A 19,326-nucleotide genomic window follows, 5' to 3' on the forward strand; every position below is an offset into this window, starting at 1 on the left:
TAGAAGAAGAGAACTGTGTGTGTGTTGATTAGAATGGCTACCAAGCTGTGGCAGTGGTCTGGCTAGTTCAAGAATGGCTGTCTCCTAAATGGAGACATGACTGGATGTCTCAGCTGGTTTTTGGTTGGAATCCTATGGATATCGGGTTCTAATACCTGCAAAGTAATGCCTCAGATGCAGAATAAATGGCATTGACCATGCGAGTAAGGAAAAGCAGACAAAAACCAAAAGCTTCCTTCTTACATGCGACCAGAAAGTATGGCCTAGATTTAGGGTGGGTCTTCCCACCTCAGATAATCCAATCAGGGGAAATAAAGCCCTTTACAGGAATGCCCAGATATTTAGGTTTTAGTTGACTCCAAATGTAGTCATCACAAAGCTAGTCGCCACCATGGTGAGGAGGTGTGGTCATAGGTAGGCATGGTGGCAGAGTTAGCTAAAGGATAATGTGGCTTTTGAAACATTATCTTTTATCTCTTATTATATTTTATTATATTTTATTATTATTATCATTATTATTTTGAAAAGCCTGCCCCCCCCTGCTATTCCCATGACACACTTCTTCCAGCCAGACAACGTCACAGCCACCAACTTGGAACCAAGTGTTATCTCAGATTCCAGAGATTAGAGGGGACATTTCTTGGAAGCATGGTGACACAGCTCCTGGAGAAGAGAGAGGGTGAAGAGACAGATCAGGAAGTCCAAAATCAGTAGTGAATGTCTGTAATCATTGAGGAGGAAACCGTGTAGTTCTTTCCAGAATTGGTATCTTGGGCATAAATTAAGATTACCAGGGTGCTTATTTGATGTCTTTGGAGGTCTTGAGGATTGGCTCTGACCTTTGCATCTAGTGGGCCCTGCTCAATAGCCTTCCTTTCAGTTCCCCAGACATTAAAGCAATGGAAGGCCATTCTTCTGATAAGTACAGGGGCTACAAACCGTTCCTTTACTTGGTCTCCCTTCTGAGTCAGCCTAGGGAAGGGATACTATGGCCTGTAGGTACATAAGGGCCATCAATGGAACATCTAAATGCTTTCAAGTGTTTTCTAGCTAATTCTCTTACTGCTAGTGTTCTGCTAATTAAGGGCAAAGTTTTCCAAGTAGCTTTCTGAGCTCCCGGAAAAATGGCAGACTTCCTTTGTCAGCAGGGCTTCTCCTTCTCTAACCTTGCCTAGGGAGTTCAACCCCCAACCCCGTGTACACACACACACACACACACACACACACACACACACACCCATCCATCTCTACCTGCAAATGCCACCCAGACTTGGTTAGATTACAGGTTCAGCTTCCTTTCTCCCAATAAGAACCCAATCAGCAAGGACCTGAGTTTCCTGGAATGTACCCCATGCTAATGAGGTACCTCAGCACCTTAGCCTTCAGCCAATGACCTTTGCCCATCCTGGATATTCCTACCCCATTAACTTCAAACTATATAGCCCTTAAATCATCCCAAGTAAAGTTGATCTGTCTCCCTGAAACTGGCCCCATTATGTCATTATTACCTAGCCATTTGAACTCACGGGTCATCTGAAACCCTGCTGGTGAGACTCTGCTTCCTAGGTCATCATGGGCTGGTGGACAACGAGCCCAGGCAGAAGGGAGACCCCCAGGGTAACTCCCATATCACTGTTGTATTCTTGCTGTAAAGATGCCAGTGGGAAGTAGAGAAGGAATGAGCAGCAGAGGTCTAGCCCTACAGTACTGCCCTGACTGCAGATCCTATCTGTCTGCATGTTCTTCAGTGTGGTCCATCACACCCTTCTGCCTTCATGTCCTGCACATATCCCAAGCATATCCTCAGCCTGTGTTCTGACTGTGATTCCCTCTGCCTGGATGCATGTGAGCCAGATTCCTTCATGGCTCACCTTATGTATTATTTCTTTACTTAGATCCCACCATATCAACCCGGGTTCCTTTCCCCTCCTTGCCGTCTGCTCTGGTACCTCCTAGGTCTTTGATACATAGGTTAGTGACTGGGGAAATGGCTAAACTGAGTCAAGACATCAGTGCGAATAAGGTAATTTTCTGATTACATTTTGCTCTGTGGAATTAGCTGGGTAGGGTTTTCTCCTCTCCTCCTTGGCTCAATGCCTTGGTCCATTTCATGTTGCTATAATAAAATGCCCAGAGCTGAATAGAATCAGTAGACATTTGTTTTCTATAGTTCTGTATGCCGGGAGTTCCAAGATCAAGGCACTGGGATCAGGTGTGTGGTGTGATCTTCATGTGGCAGGTGGAAGAGGAAAAGAGGAAATAACCCCCTCCATCAGGCTGCTATTGGACACCAGGTCCTATTCTTGGGGGAAGGAACCTTCATGGCCTCTGAGCATGGTATCCCCAATGGAGGAGTTAGAGAAAGGACTGAAGGGGCTGAAGGGGTTTGCAACCCCATAGGAAGAACAACAATATCAACCAACCAGAGCTCCCAGGGTCTAAACAGCCAACCAAGGAGTACACACAGAGGGACCCATGGCTCCAGCCGCATATGTAGCAAAAGATGGCCTTGTTGGGCATCAATGAGAGAAGAGGCCCTTGGTCCTGTGAAGAAGGCTCGATGCCCCAGTGTAGGGGAATTTGAGGGTGGGGAGGTGGGAGTGGGTGGGGGCACACCGTCACTGAAGCAGGGGGAAGGGGATTGGATAGGGGATTTCGGGGGGGGGGATTGGGAAAGGGGATAACATTTGAAGTGTAAATAAAGAAAATATCCAATTAAATAAAAAAAGACTTTATCTCTTAATGACTTTGTATTGACGACACCTGACCTCCAGAGGGTCCTCAACCAAGACATAGCTTTGTCAAGGTGGAACAGTGTCCCCAGTTCACAAGGCCTGAGTGCTAAGCTGAGGTGTACTTTGCTGTAAGCCCTGAAACCGTTCCTTTCCCCAAAAGGTGCTGCTCTGAGTTTGAAAACAGCATTACTTTTTTTTTTTTTAATTAGCTTAGTAAAACTTATCTTTTCAGAGTCTTGAATTTTGGCATGCCCATCCTCCCCCCATCCCACCTTTTTTTTTTTTTTTTTTTTTTTTTTTTTTTTTTTTTGGACATGGTTTTTCTCCCAATCTGATGCCTGGTTCATCTTGCAAGAACTCCATCAGTCTTTCTAGAGGTCAACTTTTCCCTGGTGCAGGTGTGCATTTCTTTCTTCTCATCTGGTGGTAGGCTGTCTAGCTGTAATCAGGGGCCTGTCAATGCCACTGTTGCTAGCACGTTAAGGTGATGCACCAATCGGCCTGACGTGACTCCAGGACTGAACTCCGTCTTTTGTCTTCTTTAATAGATATATTAGTGTGACCATTGTTTTTAATGGAAGATGATTGAAAGTGAAAACCTAAATCGAGGTGAAATCATTAAAGAACTGGTGAGTCCAAGCCCTTTGTTCAGTAATATTTGCAAGAGTATTGAGTAGAGCATTCTGACTCTCCCTCCTGGAGCTGTGAGGATTGGTGGGAAGGAGATTCCTCCTATTGGATGACTGGAGGCACAGGCATCAGTAGTGAGATCCTGGTGTCTGTGCCAGGGGAAGTTTATAGTTTGTGTTGTCAAAAGACAGTTTTTCAAAAACTAGTTAAAACAGATAATAATTCAAATTCTTTCTTTTCAAACAGTGTCTGTGCAATGGCTTAACTTATGAGATCGTTGGACAGGAAGGATCAGATACTTCAAAACTGGAGATGTTTTTCTCAGGGTATCCCCGAATAGTTGGATTATCATTGTTTCATAATTTATCAAGTCTTACAATTGTTGCTCAAGATATAAGGGAAATTTCAGGGTTGGAGACTTGCTTACAGCTTAAAGAACTTTGGATTGCTGAATGCTGCATAGAGGTAAGATTAAACAGACAATCTTACAAGGTACATCTAAGCCTGAGTTCTTGACTTTGGAAAAACAATTCATTAAAATGTATGCAGTGTGTATGGATCAAAACTGATAAGTGGGCAAAGATAAAAACTTGTACAAAGTGAAAACAGAATAAGGAATCAAAACATAATTTATTTTTGGTAAACATATCAAGTTATGTCGTAGCCAGTATTGCTTACAGCAGAACTGATTCACTGTGGCACTAAGTGGTTAGACATGTCGTTTAGAAAGAAATACTACAAAATGTGTCATGGGTAATAGAAATGTGCATACCTTTGAACTCAGAAACTCCTACCCTAAGAATATTACACTCAAGAAGTAATTCAACAACAGAAAACAGTTAAAAGTTTTAGTTGTACCACTTTCAGAATAAATAAAATCATCAAATGTGAATAGTCTGCACGTAGGGGAATTTTAAAGAAAGCTATTATGACCTTCATAGAGTCATAATTTTGTCTTTTTAATTTATGTAAATATTAAATGTGTAAGATGGTCTTAAGCAAAAAAACCCTGCAGTATCCATAATATCATATGCATATGATTATATTAATAGCAATTAGATGTAGTTGGTTAACATTTAAAGAATACATACAAAATTGAATATAGCTCCATTTAAATGGAGAAATTATATGTTTATTTTAATTTAGAGTTATTTTTTCTGGGTATTTATGTTACAATAAAGTGGTACTTATAAGAAAAAAAGACTTAGAAACTTACTTTATTGATAAGTCAAATATTTTGAAATAACTAACACTCTTCAATCTCCTTTTCAACAGAAAATTGAAGGCCTTCAAGGATGTAGAAATTTGGAAAAATTATATTTATATTACAATAAAATTTCCAAAATAGAAAATTTAGAGAAGTTAATAAAATTGGAAGTTCTGTGGCTGAACCACAATATGATAAAAAATATTGAGGTGAGATAATCTTGATAATTTGCATGTAAAGTCAGTTTACTGCTATGGCATTAAAACCACAGTGTCTATGGTACAACATGAAGGGTCAAAATAGTTATGAATAGCATCATTATTGTGGTCAAAAAGAACTACCTTGGGGCTAGAGAGATGGCTCAGAGGTTAAATGCACTGGCTGCTCTTCCAGAGGACCTGGGTTCCAGTCCCCAACACCCACATAGCAACTCTTCAACTATCTGTAACTCCAGTCCTAGGAAATCCAACACCCTGTTCTGTTCTCGGTGGTGCACAGCATGCACACAGGCAAAACACACACAAACACACACACACACACACACACACACACACACACACACACACACACACGTCAGAGTTGATGTTTTAAAAGCACATGTTGTCTACGCTTCCAGGGCTTGCAGACTTTGAAGAATCTAAAAGACCTCAACCTTGCAGGAAACTTAGTCAGCAGCATTGGTATGTACTGTTCCCTTTAGAATTTGAGCTAATGCATTTTTAAAATGTGTGCTTAAATTTGCCTCTTTTAGACGTTATGCCATTGAAAAGCCATTTTACTTTTGCATATATTTTTACCTTAGATCATAGTTCTTTCTATTGAGTTATGAAGATCTTTTAAAAATTACTGGTTCTTTGAGAGTTTCTTTTTTTTTTTATCCTCATAGTATTCATTTTTTTCTTTTCTTTTCCATTTTTATTAGGTATTTAGCTCATTTACATTTCCAATGCTATACCAAAAGTCCCCCATACCCACCCACCCCCACTCCCCTACCCACCCACTCCCCCTTTCTTACAGTGTGTTTTGATCATATTTATACCCACCCATCTCTTCCCAGATCCACCTCCACTTCCCTACCTATTTTTAAATCTATGGTTCAGATGTTTAACTCTCAGACACTAGTCATGATTGCTAATTATGCAGTGGGATTGTTAATCCTATTGAAATGCAGGAATAAGGGCCATCTGTAACTTACAAGTTTGCCAGGGTATATAACAAAGGTAGAACAAGAAATCTAATTATTTTTGTGATGCTGAGGATTGAACTCTTGGCCTTGGGTATGCAAGACAAGCCCCCTGCCACTGAGCTATGCCCTCACTCCTAACATGTCCTTAATCTTGTTTTTAAATGAAAGGTCGATGTCTTGATCCCAATGAACAACTGGAAAAACTAAACCTTTCTGGAAATCAAATTACTTCCTTCAAGGTATGTTCAACTAAATGGTTGGTTTCTGTTTATCAACCTGAGTTACCAACTGTATAGACCAGAAAATATACCAAACAATCCTCCTTCAAGGAGTAATTGCATTGAGTTCATTACTTTGTGCTTCCTGGTCTAGGGCAGTGGTTCCCATCCTGTGCATTATGATCCCTTTTGGAGGTTACATATCAGATATTTACATTTTTCACAGTAGCGAGATGGAAGTTAAGAAGTAGCAACAAAATAATTTTATGGTAGGGGGGGTCAACACAACATGAGGAACTGTAAAGGGTCTCAGCATTAGGAAGGTTGAGAACCACTGCTCTAGGGAGTTTGAGTAGCATCTGTTCAGATAGCCATAGGACTTCATCCTTTTAGAACCAAAAAATAACTTAGCTATTTAGCTGGTAGGATGCTCCTTCCTCTGAACTTTGTCCTAGTCTTTCTGGCTACATTTATCTTGCTGGGGGTTCATCCTCTTCGAGCATCTGAAAAGGTGGACTGCCCCTTCTGGGGCTCTTCTTCACTCTCTCTACATAATCCCATCCTGTCTTTGGACTGTGAATGCACCTGCTCTAATTACTGCTCGGCTGGGCCCTCTGCTCACCCTGTTGTCTCTTCTGAGCTGCACACATCTCTTAAGGAACTCCAACCGATGCCCCTCCCAAGCCCTCCTTCCTTGCAGGCGTCTCTGACTCTCTAAATAGTCTTGCCACTCATCTAGTTAATTAGGCAAAAAATCCTTACAGTCTTTTTTACCCCTATTATTCCTTCACATCCCACCTTCAGTCTGTGAGCAAATCTTGTTGTTGCCCATTCAGAATATGCCCAGAGCCTGGATCACTCTCAGCCTGGTTGGCAACACTATCCTTACCAGTCTGCATTACTGAGAAAGCAGAAAAAATAAACAAATAAACAGAACAACTTCTCAGAATCCTCCCTATTTGTGTCTGTGTGTATGTGTGTGTGTGTGTGTGTGTGTGTGTGTGTGTGTGTGTGTCTGTACGTACACCATGGCACGCATGTGGAGACAGAGGACACTTTGCAAAAGTCACTTCACCCATTCCACTCAGGCTGTCACAGCAGGCGGCACCCTTACGTCACCTTGCTAACCCTCTTTTCCTTTTCACTGTCTTCAGTCTGCTCTCTGTGCGCCAAAGCTTGCTGGAGCCATTTTAAATATGCTATAATAAATCTCTCTTGTCAAACTCCCTTTGCTCTCTCACCTTGCTCACAATATCATTCTGACAATGTGAGACTGAAGGCACACAGTCAAGCACAGCTTATGAAAATATGAGAGAAAAAGGAGTAAGAAATAATTTTATATCGGTCAATGTAAAGACATGCTCTGACTCAGAGAAAAACAGAAGGGTATTTCAAGGTGGTGGAATAAATACTTTAAGAAAAAGTTTGAGTAAAATTTTACCTGATTAGTGCAACTACGAAGGAACTAATCAATAGGAAAGGCTAGCAGCATTTTAACAGGCACTGGAAGAGGCTCTTCTGGGCAGTGGCAGTGGCCATTCCAAGAGAGAGAGATGAGTATTCATGAGGACATGGAGATCAGAAGTCACAGGTCTATTGAGTAATGTCAGCATTACATGGTGTGCCCAAGAGCACAGGGAGTTGGGACTACCAGGCTAATCAAATCTTCAATGTGGCGTGTTTGATAGATGACACGAAGCTGTCACTGCTTTTCAGTAAGGGGCTATTATGATATGATCACAGATGTCCCTCAGGAACAGTAACCTGGAATTAGTGTTTCTTGGTTAGGAGCAGCTGGGACACGCAGAACATCCATAGCCGTGTAGCCTGCCATTTAGCAAAGGTTGGTCTTCTCTTCTGGCATCTCACATGTCCTTTCCTTAGAGAGAAGCACCTCAGCCGCCTAGGTCACTGTAGCACGCGTACTCAGGAGTGCGTTAGAGTGTGACACTGGATTGTGATGTTAGGGGTTAGGACCCTTCCTCTCAAGGCGAGCGTTCCTAACTGATTGATCATTGTCACTCGTGTTTAGGACCTTACTAACTTGACCAAGCTCACTCGCTTAAAGGACTTGTGTCTGAACGACCCTCAGTATAAGTCCAACCCCGTGTGTCAGCTGTGTAACTATTCCACCCACGTGCTCTACCACTTGCCGTCTCTCCAACGACTCGACACGTTTGACGTATCAGCAAAGCAAATCAAGGAGCTGGCGGATGTAAGTGCGGTCGCAGTCAGGTATCTGTGACTCGAGTTTGCATAGTTAATGGCTTTCTTCTGGCTGGGTCCTCATGTGGCTGTTAAGACACAGTCAGTTCTTGTCTCCTGTTTGTCCCTTCCGTAGCAGGATGCTTCACCTGAAAGGACACAGATAATAACATTAATTCAGGAACTCGGTGGTCAGACAAAAACAATGGGAAACTGGTGTTGGAAATAGATTTTTTGATACCTGATTCTTTAAATTGTGTTAGAACAAATTAAATGTAGTATTTTAAAACTCTTTCCCCCCCCCCACATGGAAAAAAATCCTAGGTTAAATTTGAATTTCATATAATTACCAAAGTATGTCTTGATATAACTAAATGAATACAAGCAAGTTTGGTGAATACCTTGTTGCTTATTTGAAATGTAACTTAGCATTGTCTATTTTGTCTGGCAAAATAACTACTTACTCCTCAATATATGATGTTGTCTTAGATTTAAGAATTCATTTGAAATCCTTTTACCTCTCAGTGTATTGAATTTTCCACTTACCCCAAATAACAAAAACATCATTTTCCAATGTTTTTCTTTCTTTTTTCTTCCTTTCATACACACACAATATATATATATATATATATATATATATATATATATATATATATATATATATTTATATTTATATGATGGATGTCAAGTGTTTTGCTCTGATGTTCTTCAACCTGCTTTTCCAAAAGGAATCTCTTCTTGGACCAAGAACTGATCCTTCTGTGTAGACTGGCTGGTTGGTTCTTTTTTGACTAATCTAATTCTCAGGCATTATTTAACTTGTATAATCCATAATGGGCTACTTAATCAATGTGTTATTATTTGTGGGTTAATAACTGAATACTATTAGGTTTAAGGTTGGAGATAATTGCATTAGAATTATAATTTAATGATATCATCAGTCTAAAAGGAGTTCACTTAGAGCATTGTTTCACAGATTGGGGGAGAGGACAAATTTTTTTGTCAGGCTTTTAAAAAATGAATTATACTCAATTTGGCATTTACTTTTAACTCTTTTAAATGTTTTCCCTAAATTAATAACGTAGGAATAATGTGGTTTCATATTTGTTCCAGTCTTATGTCTTTTTAGCTAAGTATACTATTTTATAAGTTAAATTGTATCTGTAATTTCTTTATTGGAGTCTTGGAAATAGACATTCATATGCCACATACTCACATATTAAAAATAAAGATGCTCTTTGGGATGTTATGTCATATCATAAATTAAATACAAAATCCTGTGGGCACCGTTGTGTCTGCTGTCAGCATCAGCATTTCTGATGGAGCTAGCAAACTTCCAAATGTATAAAGAACGTGTTATGTTTATACAATACCACTGATAACTATGCCTTAGCTATAGTTCTATTGCTGTGATCCAAAATTCTTAGGGAGGAAAGAGTTTATTGCTGCTTACTCCTTGAGATTTATCTCCCAGAAAAGTCAGGGCAGGAGCCTGGAGGCAGGAGCTGATGCAGAGGCCATGGAGGAGCACTGCTTGCTGGCTTGCTCCTCCTGCTTTCTTATAGCACCCAGGACCACAGCCCACAGTGAGCTGGGCCCTCCCTTTTCCATCATCAATCCAGAAAACACTCCAGCAGCTAATATGGCTGAATATTTTCTAAATTGAAGTGCTCTCTTCCAAAATGACTCTAGCTTGTGTCAAGTTGACATAAAACTAGCCAACACAGCTACCTGTAATTTGTTTTATCTAACCCTTTACCTTCAGTCCACAGCAATGAAAAAAATAATGTATTATAACATGCGAATAAAAACTGTTCAGAGACATCTGAATGAAGAACTTGAAAAACTAAATGACAGAAAATGCAAGTTACAGAAGCTACCCGAAGAACGGATAAAATTATTCAACTTTGCAAAGAAAACGGTAAGATTTAATCATGTAGAATTTCAGTGGCCACAGTGTAGGAAAATTATCCGACAAACTAGTAAATCCTTAACTCCACTGCCCGTTCACTCCCATCCTGTGTGCATGTGTGCATGCATGTGATTAACACTGACACTTGAGTCAGGTTTACTCTAAAAATACTTTAGTTCCAGATAATTAACTGAGTTGCATTCTATTTATAATTTTTTTTAAAAGATATGGGTGTGAGACCTCTGTTCCAATCTCCAGTGCCCATGTAAAGCAGGCTTGGTAGCCTGTGTTTGTGGTCACAGTGCTCTTAAAGTGAGACTGGGAAGCAGAGACAGGACTTAAGCAGCATAGAACAGAGGCTCTGTCGCAGACAAGGCGGACTATGAGGACCAACATTGAGATTGTCCTCCACACATGTCCTGTGGCTTGCATATAGCTATGAGTGCACGTGCACATACACACACACAGTCACACATACATGCATACACACACACACTCAAACACACTTACACATACATACACTCACATACACACTAACCCACATTTACACACTCACATACTCAAACACACACACTCATACATACACACATACTCACACATACATACATACACACTCACATACTCTCTCTCACACACACACATACATAAGCACACATATACACACACACACACTCACATATATACACACACAGGTATACACACATACAGGTATACAATGGGGAACTTCAAATCAAACTCTGTTTTAGTAGTGTGTGTGCTTTTTTATGCAGAATAATTAGATTCCTTTTATTAAAAGTAGATCTTGAAAAGTTAAGAATCATTTACTTGAAAAACAGAGCCTTGTAAGTGTAAAGTTTTCTGTAACTTCTCAAAAACATGAAGACACAATGGATTTAACACATGGTGTTTGTCTTAGTTAGGGTTTTACTACTGTGAAAAGACACCATGACCAAGGCAAGTCTTATAAAGGACAACATTTAATTGGGGCTGGCTTACAGGTTCAGAGGTTCAGTCCATTATCATCAAGGTGGGAGCATGGCAGCATCCCGGCAGGCGAGGCACAGTCAGAGCTGAGAGTTCTATGTCTTCATCCAAAGGCTGCTAGTGGAAGACTGACTTCCAGGCAACTAGGGTGAGGATCTTATGCCCACAGTGACACACCTATTCCAACCAGGCCACACCTTCAGATGGTGCCACTCCCTGGTCCAAGGATATACAAACCATCACAGTGTTAGAAACCCATCAAGTCATTTAGGAGTGGGGAAGCTGGGTGCTTCGTTTGCCCTTTAGTGCAAGTGGGGATAAAAATTAAATGATAAAATATCAAGAATAAATATGTAGATGGATTGATTTAATTGATCTCAACCTGCCACATACTAGACATTGCAAAGAAAAAAGATGTAAGTTCAATTGCAAAACAAAAAGGTAAGATGCTTTTGTACTAAAAGTTGTTATTCATAAAAGGTAAGCACACGGGCTAGGAAGATAGCTCCGTAGGTAAAGTGCTTCCTGCACAGCATAAGGACCTGGTTTCAGTCCCAAGAGTCCAGATAGAAGGGTAGCCATGGTAATGTGTGCCTCTCATCTTAAAGCTGGGGAAGTCAAGACCAGTGGACCTTGGTGTTCACTGGTCAGCCAGCTGAGGCTACTTAGCAGTCTCTAGGCTACTGAGGTACCCTAGCTAAAAAATGATGTGGACAGTGCCTGAGGGACGACACCTGTGTTTGGCTTCTGGCCTCCACATGCTCACACACACAAGCACATGTCCTCCACATACACATTAAGGGAAAAAAGTCTAAAGACATTAAACTATCCTCAAGAAACAGGATGCATGCCCAAAGAGATTCTGTCCTTAGTACAGTGCGTCCATGAGGAAGATAAGGTTAAAATGAGATATGCAAACAGGAAAATGGGAGGAAGCATATAAGTCATCACTTTACAAATGAATACAACACAGTGACTAACAAGCAGTCCTTTATGAATCTTCAAATGCAGTGTGAAACCACCTTTGCTGTAAACCTTTCTAAGTATAGCACACAACGGCATTAGGTGGCGCAGATGACCATAATCCACTCTGCCTCACTCCTGAGAGTGAGCCGTGGTCACACAGCTTCAGAGAGCTCCTAGCCATTAGCCCAGCAAGTCTACTCGTGTACTTTATTCATCACCACCTCATTGACAGTAGCAGCATGAGGTGCTACCTAAATCTTTACCAAGAAAACAAGCTGGTGGTTTTGCAGTAGGCTACTTACGAGGTTGTCACTAGGAAGTAAAGCTGGAGAGCTGGGCACATGGGGCGGCCTCTTGCAGAGGACTCAAGCCGGCTCTCAGCACCCATACCTGGTGACCCGCAACCACTTGGAACTCTGGCTTCAGGAGATCCAGTGCCTTCCTTGGCCTTCATAGGGACCTCCATTCATTATGCGTACCACATATCCATGTGTTTAAAGGTATAAAAAAATAAAATAAAATTTTTAAGGAATTGAAGTTTGAAATATATTTAATGGCCCTTTCTACAAATGAGCATATTTTTGGTTTATAATCAGAATGAGATTCTTGAAGTACAATGTTAATTACATTTAAATTATTTGATTTAAAAAATCATAGAAAGACCAAAATGTCAAAATCCATTTTATAATGTGTCATTTTCAAGTATATAGGTTGAGAATCTCTTACCTAGAATGCTTTACAACCAAATGGATTTCAGAGTTTAGAGTCTTTCACATTTTGGAATATTTATATAAACTCTGCCCTTTTTTTTCCAGAGCTGAGGACTGAACCCAAGGCCTTGAGCTTGCTAGGCAAGTGCTCTACCACTGAGCTAAATCCCCAACCCCTTACATGAACTCTGAATGTCTTGTATCTGAATATCTAAAATATGTCAAAAGTTTCAAATTTGGGTGTACTTCAAATTTCAACCATATTACCAACAAGCAAGTAAAGGAATATATATCATATAAACTGCACACATTGTTTAAATATATAATTTGGTTATAGCAACCAGTTAAAGCTATATAAGTGAAGAAATATCACTAACTAGTAAATTTCTTTTTATAAATGCTGTGCATTATAGTTTATCTTTTAATCCTACAAGAGATTTTCCCTGGCCTCAGACTTTAAAGGAGTGACCCAAAGGCTAAGTAATCAAGATAAATAATATTTAAAGCAATATTTTAAATGCCAATTAATGCCAAAAGTCTAATATAGACAGCAAACCCCAAAACATTAAAATCTGATGCAGTGTATAGTTTTTGAGCTGGTCAGATACTGAAGCAAAAGGAAAAAGTTGTCTCCCCTTTATGTGTTTTCTGTGGTTGTATCTCTCCACACATAGTTCTTAAAAATAGTTATTATGCTAAAAATTGCATTATCTGAAGTATAAGGTTTTATTCACATGCAGCCCACCATTGGTGGTAATTTCACTTTGGCTTTAATAAGCACACTCAACATTTCATGACCTGTTTCTTCAATGTGTTTGTTTTCTGTGAAGAGACGGCCATGCTTGCTGTTTCTAACCTGTCGCTCATTCAATAGACACTAGCTGAATTTGCACCAAGGTCAAAGCCGCCTATTTGGCTTTTATAAAGCTTGAGCTACCTGGATGTCTACTTTGACCATTTAAACCAACTAAAATGAATATCTGAGGCTTTGCCTTAGGTGTGTTTTATTTTTAATTTGCTCTTTGGTGCATTGATTTCCACAGTTAGAACGGGAACTGGCTGAACTCAAGATCTCTAGCAAAGGGCAGAGCGATACAACGCCGGAGGCCGAGAAACCCCGGAATAGTGAGGTTGTCACACAGGAATCAGTTCTGCAGCAGAAGATACTGACCAAGCTGAGCGCTCTGGATGACAGAGTTACATTCTGGAACAAGAAACTGCATGAGTATGTTTGCCGAACTATCTGGTCATTCAGATTGATAACGGGATCAAATAAAATCAGCATGTTGGAGGCCGAGAGTTGAGCTCAGTTCCTTTGATAAATGGGAGAAAGCAGAACATGAACCATGTTGGCACACCCGGTTCCTAGGGCCCCCACCCACTCAAAGCTGGGCTCCGGCTGAAGCCATTTTCAGTTAAGCACAGTGGGCTTCCTCTGATCAGCATGGCGTCACATCTCAGCCTCTGGCTGCAAACTAAAAGCAATTGAGTGCTCCTTAGTTCAGAAATGCAGCACGCAGACCAGACCAGCAAGCACACTACAGTCCTTGCTTGTTGGGGACACTGGGTAAATGGGTTACTAGGGTCTTTGTAATGATCTTAACAGGATTGTAATGTCCATGCCAGATGACCCTCCCACTCGCTAGCTCTTTAGATGGAAGTACTAGTAGTACTGGTGTGGTGCTGAGAATACGTGGGTGTAAGAAGACAAAACGACCTGTCTAGGATTTGGCATCCGTGCTCTTAGATCCGGAAAAGTCTCAGCTTTTCATACTCTGCATGAGGGTAACAAAATCAGAGCTTTTCACTGCTAGAAACAGAATATCTTGTTCTGGATCTAACTGCTAACACTCACGTTACTCCGCCACTGAAAGCAAGAGGTAACTGATTCTCAAATCCATGCTACGTGCATGTTCTACGGCACATGAACGAACAGCTGTGTGCCAATGCTGTGAGTCTCACATCCGATGAACCCCTGCATGTGTGTTTTGTCTCTGGTAGGATTGAAGCGATTTATCGGACTGAAGTAAAACAGAAGAAGAAGACTCACGGCTTACTGACCCCGTTTCTGCTAACTGAGCTGGAGACTGTGGGCAATATCCATTTTGAAGAAGGCACTCAGGCTGATGACTGGTAAACCTGAGCTTTGAGTAGGGCTCCAAAAGTAGTTGTATATTTGATCCTGAGCCAGGTGATCAACTTGCAAAGTGTCTCATTTTCAAAATAGTTTTTAGCAAAATATCCATCTGTTGAAAATTTGCTGTCATACATCTTCTACCTGTACCTTTGTCTCATTGCCTTATCGACATGAGACAAGCCCTGGACACCTCAACGGGGTCACTCAACACCCATTCTTTTTCTTAGCCAGTCAGCAGAAAAAGTATATGGGGAGTTTGTAAATATTTTAAGAAAAAAGTTTATGTCCCACTGCTGTCCTCGCGATGTTTATACAGTTGCTGGGCAGATAGTCCTGGATTCTGAACACTGGCTGAAAGCCAGAACAGAGCAGAAACCAACTGCACAACTGGCCACAGCAGGTTGCCACCGTGGAGGCCTCCTGGCCATCCTGCTGGCCTGTAGTCAAAGGGGAAGCCGTGTGGGAGCTAAGCCGTCAGTGGGAACAAGGCCATTGGGTGGTGGGAGAAGGGGCACAAAGCCAGACTTCAGGCTGCCGGGTTCCCTGTATCACAGCCAGTGGGAAACGATCTGGACAAGATGAGAATGAAACTCGGTTCATTCCAACTTTGTTAGCCAGACCTGTTCTAACTCCTGAGTCTGACACCAGGTGGTTTACTGTCAGCATCTTTAAACAGAACCGTTTGTTACTGTTTCCTTGTGTAATACAAGCTCAGATCCACAAGGAGGCACAATTACATCAACCTACTCCAATGTGCATGTCATTTCTTGCAAGAAAGTGGGTTCTGAAGAGAGACTGCATGTATTAGACTAAGGGCCTACGGAAGGAGCTGCCAAGATCTGGGTCATACATATGACATAGAGGTCATTTGGGCTATCTGTCACCTCCTGCACTGATAAAGCCTTTGGTGGTAAGTCAGGTGCTCTAAGCTAGGAGTTCAGATAGTGGGCTCAGAAATCACCCGTCACAGAAGCCCTCACACCTATGTTACATAAATGGTCACAGGGTAAATGAATCTCATAAAGAATCATTTGCTTCCTTGTTAAATGGTCTCTCTTTCGGTCTTAATCTCCATTCTGTGCAATTTTAAGACAAGACTGTAATTTTATTAGAACAGCCAGATGAGGGCAGCAGAGAGCAGACCAGTCATCGAAAGGACCCGTGATCTAGAGTTTCTCAAAGCTGCCACATCCTCCTCTGGTTCTCAGATCACTTTTCTCCCTGGAAGATCTCTGAGGCTTCAAGAAGGTGCCCTCTGCACTCCTTACCCAAGGCTTCTCTGCTAAGTCTTTATTCTTTAGCATTTGTCATATTTATGGCTTTACATATTATTGAATATCTACCCCCTTTGGAATATAAGCCTTAGGAGAGAGAGGGTGGACACCACCCTTCTCACTATGTGCCCTAACTTAGGTAGTTCTTGGGATAGAGTCAGAGACAATGATATTCCCAAAGAGGACAGGGCCAGTGCTGATGATGAGCCAGGGTATGATTCAGCATGCATTTGAGATGTGGTACAGGCGTGCTAGCGGGTGAAGAGGAGTGGAGACAGCCACTCCTGCCATTTTTAACTACTGGTTGGGGCCAGGTGCTGAGTACTTAGCTTTGAAAGTCCCTTTGCATATTTACTCGAGTGTTTTAGAAACCAGTGGATATTCAAACTGGGTACTACAGCTACATTTGGGTAGAAATGATTATTTGTGTATGAATACATACATGCATATATATATATATACTATATATATATACATACATGCATGCGTACATACATATATCATGCATGGATACAAACATACATACATACATATGTACATGATAGATAAAATCACCTAGGGACAGTGGAAATAAGAGAGCTATAATTCTGGTTCCTGGTGAAAAGCAAGCTTTCCAAGTCTATTGGAGACTGGGGAATAGTTCAGTGACAAAGGACTTCTCTGATTGCAGAAGGTTCTTGGTTCAATCCTTAACACCATAAAAAAAAGTAAAATAAATGAAAATTTAAAAAGAAATTATTTCAAGGAACCGGAGGGGGGGCTGGACAGAAAGAAAAGAAAAGTTGAAGTCATAGCCTGAAGGAAAGTGGCCAGGAATATGTGGTCACACTGAAGCTAATCAAATATTCTTAAGAAGGAAGGACTATTCAGTCAACATCGTTTTTAGGTAGAAGAGGTAGATAATAGATAATAAAAAGAACATTTTACTGTGTTTCAAATTTTAGCATCTTCTGTTGATCAAATATGCCCAGTGGAACAAAAACACAGCTACTGTGATCTGATGAAGTATGTTTAGCCAAAAATATCACAAACTAGGATCTTCAAGGTCTATTTCATACCCTTCAGCGTGTTGAAGGCAATCCACTGTTCTGCTTTTTGTGTGTGTGTCCTGTCTCCCCACGTAGGTTTAACTCCTGCTGTGAACTAATCCTGTCGCGTTTCTGCACCTGGGACTTCAGAGCGTACGGCATCACGGGGGTGAAGGTGAAGCGGGTCATTAAAGTCAACAACCGTATTCTGAGGCTGAAGTTTGAAGAGAAATTCCAAAAGTGTTTGGATCTTGAAGACACACAAGATCCGGAGTAAGAGTCAGTTCTGTTACAAGTAACGGCAAAGGCTGCCTTTGTTTCGTTCTGAGTGGGGAGAGAGAGTATGAACATTCCTGTTTTCAAAGTTCGCCATATGAAAGATGCACCCTGCTAGTAAATGTTTCCTGGTCCTGCGTCTCCCATGGCCGAGATGACTTCATGATTTGTCTAGGGTGAGCCTCTTTCTGAGCGTGGGGTGGGGGCCCTGGAGGTCCTAATGACACTGGAAACAGGAGACTCTCACCAGGGTGCACAGTTAACGTATTGATGGTTAAGCTTTTGTGGCATTACCTCTCACCCTCTTTCTGCCGCTCTTCTTCCTGAGGAGTTACCGGAAGATGCTGGAGTGCCTTTTCTACGTCTTTGATCCCGAAGTGACTGTAAAGAAGAAGCATCTGCTACAGATACTTGAAAGGGGATTCAAAGACAGCGACACAAGCAAGGTAGCTCGCGCTCTCACCCAGAATCCAGCGTGCCTCCCCGTCCCTGCACCACTGTTTACCACAAACTTCTGTTCCTGGTTCCCAGGAAGCATGGTGGCATGGTGGCCGACAGACAGAGTCTTAGGCGTGAAAAGGACAGCACAGGCAGTCCTCCACGGCTCTGTCTGCCTGCCTTGACTTGATTCTTCTTCTTGGAGTCTTTTATTGGTGACTTTGAAATTTCCTTCTTTAATTGGCTCCAAACTCAACATGAACCTCCAGCACTCCTATAAAGAACGAGTTGAAAGCACCCCATTCCCGCGCTTTGGCCGTGCTTTCTAGCTGCCGTCCAGCTTCCTATTTCCGTTTTCTGCCACCATTTCTTTCCTCTCTGCTTCTCCGCCCTCACCTTACTGCTAATTCTGTGTCATTGCTGGGACCCTGAGCTCCAACACATCTAGCCCACTTTCCTGCAGCCTCCTGATGTAGACCAGTGCTGGAGAGTACTGCTTCCCAGGCCACGTCACACAGTGACCCACATAAATGAGAACACTGCTGTGTTCGAACCTGACGCTGCTCTACCCCAATCACTTCCCCTCGGCCTGCTTGCTTTCTCTGTGTTTTGCCGATGACTTTGAACTCCTGACCCTTCCACTTCGACTTCCCACCAACAGTGGAGGAGGGTTCCTCTTTCTCCACATCCTCGCCAGCATCTGCTGTCACCTGAGTTTTTGATCTTTGCCATTCTGACTGGTGTGAGGTGGAATCTCAAGGTTGTTTTGATTTGCATTTCCCTGATGACTAAGGATATTGAACATTTCTTTAGGTACTTCTCGGCCATTCGAGTTTCCTCAGGTGAGAATTCTTTGTTTAGCTCTATCCCCCATTTTTAATAGGGTTATTGGTTCTCTGGAGTCTAACTTCTTGAGTTCTTTGTATATATTGGATATTAGCCCTCTATTGGATATAGGATTGATAAAGATCTTTTCTCAGACTGTGGCTTGCCGTTGTGTCCTGATGACAGTGTCCTTTGCCTTACAGAAGCTTTTCAATTTTATGAGGTCCCATTTGTCTATAGTTGATCTTAGAGCATAAGCCATTCGTGTTCTGTTCAGGAAATCTTTCTTTGTCGACATATTCAAGGCTCTTTCCCACTTTGTCTTCTACTAGATTGAGTGTAGCTGGCTAAATGTGGAGGTTCTTGACCCACTTGGACTTGAGCTTTGTACAAGAAGATAAAAATGGATCAATTTGCATCCTTCTACATGCTGACTGCCGCTTGAGCCAGCCCCATTTGTTGACTATGCTCTTTTTTCCACTGGATGGTTTTAACTTCTTTGTCAAAGATCAGGTGACGATAGGTGTATGGGTTTAATTCTGGGTCTTCAATTCTATTCTACTGATCTACCTGCCTGTCTCTGTGCCAATATCAT

General features: G+C 41.6%; 1 protein-coding gene across 16 annotated transcripts in view; it reads left to right on the plus strand.

Annotated features, from left to right (window-relative positions):
- Window positions 1-19,326, plus strand: part of Lrrc9 (leucine rich repeat containing 9) — an 83,297-nt gene that overhangs the window by 11,420 nt on the left and 52,551 nt on the right. For 13 of the 16 annotated variants that reach the window (XR_003950092.1, XM_011244211.3, XM_011244209.3 and 10 more), the window contains exons 2-12: window positions 3,284-3,364; window positions 3,612-3,830; window positions 4,641-4,781; window positions 5,189-5,252; window positions 5,927-5,997; window positions 8,009-8,191; window positions 9,947-10,102; window positions 13,797-13,978; window positions 14,755-14,886; window positions 17,289-17,465; window positions 17,797-17,914. Coding sequence is in view for 15 of the 16 variants with exons in the window: in XM_011244211.3 (XP_011242513.1) it covers window positions 3,317-3,364; window positions 3,612-3,830; window positions 4,641-4,781; window positions 5,189-5,252; window positions 5,927-5,997; window positions 8,009-8,191; window positions 9,947-10,102; window positions 13,797-13,978; window positions 14,755-14,886; window positions 17,289-17,465; window positions 17,797-17,914 (1,491 nt within the window). In the remaining variant the exon portion in view is untranslated. Of the gene's footprint in view, window positions 1-3,283; window positions 3,365-3,611; window positions 3,831-4,640; window positions 4,782-5,188; window positions 5,253-5,926; window positions 5,998-8,008; window positions 8,192-9,946; window positions 10,103-13,796; window positions 13,979-14,754; window positions 14,887-17,287; window positions 17,645-17,796; window positions 17,915-19,326 lie in introns of those variants that run through there. The other 3 variants (NM_001142728.1, XM_017315246.2, XM_030246982.1) reach the window with 2 other exon arrangements.

Source organism: Mus musculus, chromosome 12 (genome assembly GCF_000001635.26).
Source record: "Mus musculus strain C57BL/6J chromosome 12, GRCm38.p6 C57BL/6J".
NCBI classification, from domain to species: Eukaryota; Metazoa; Chordata; class Mammalia; order Rodentia; family Muridae; genus Mus; species Mus musculus.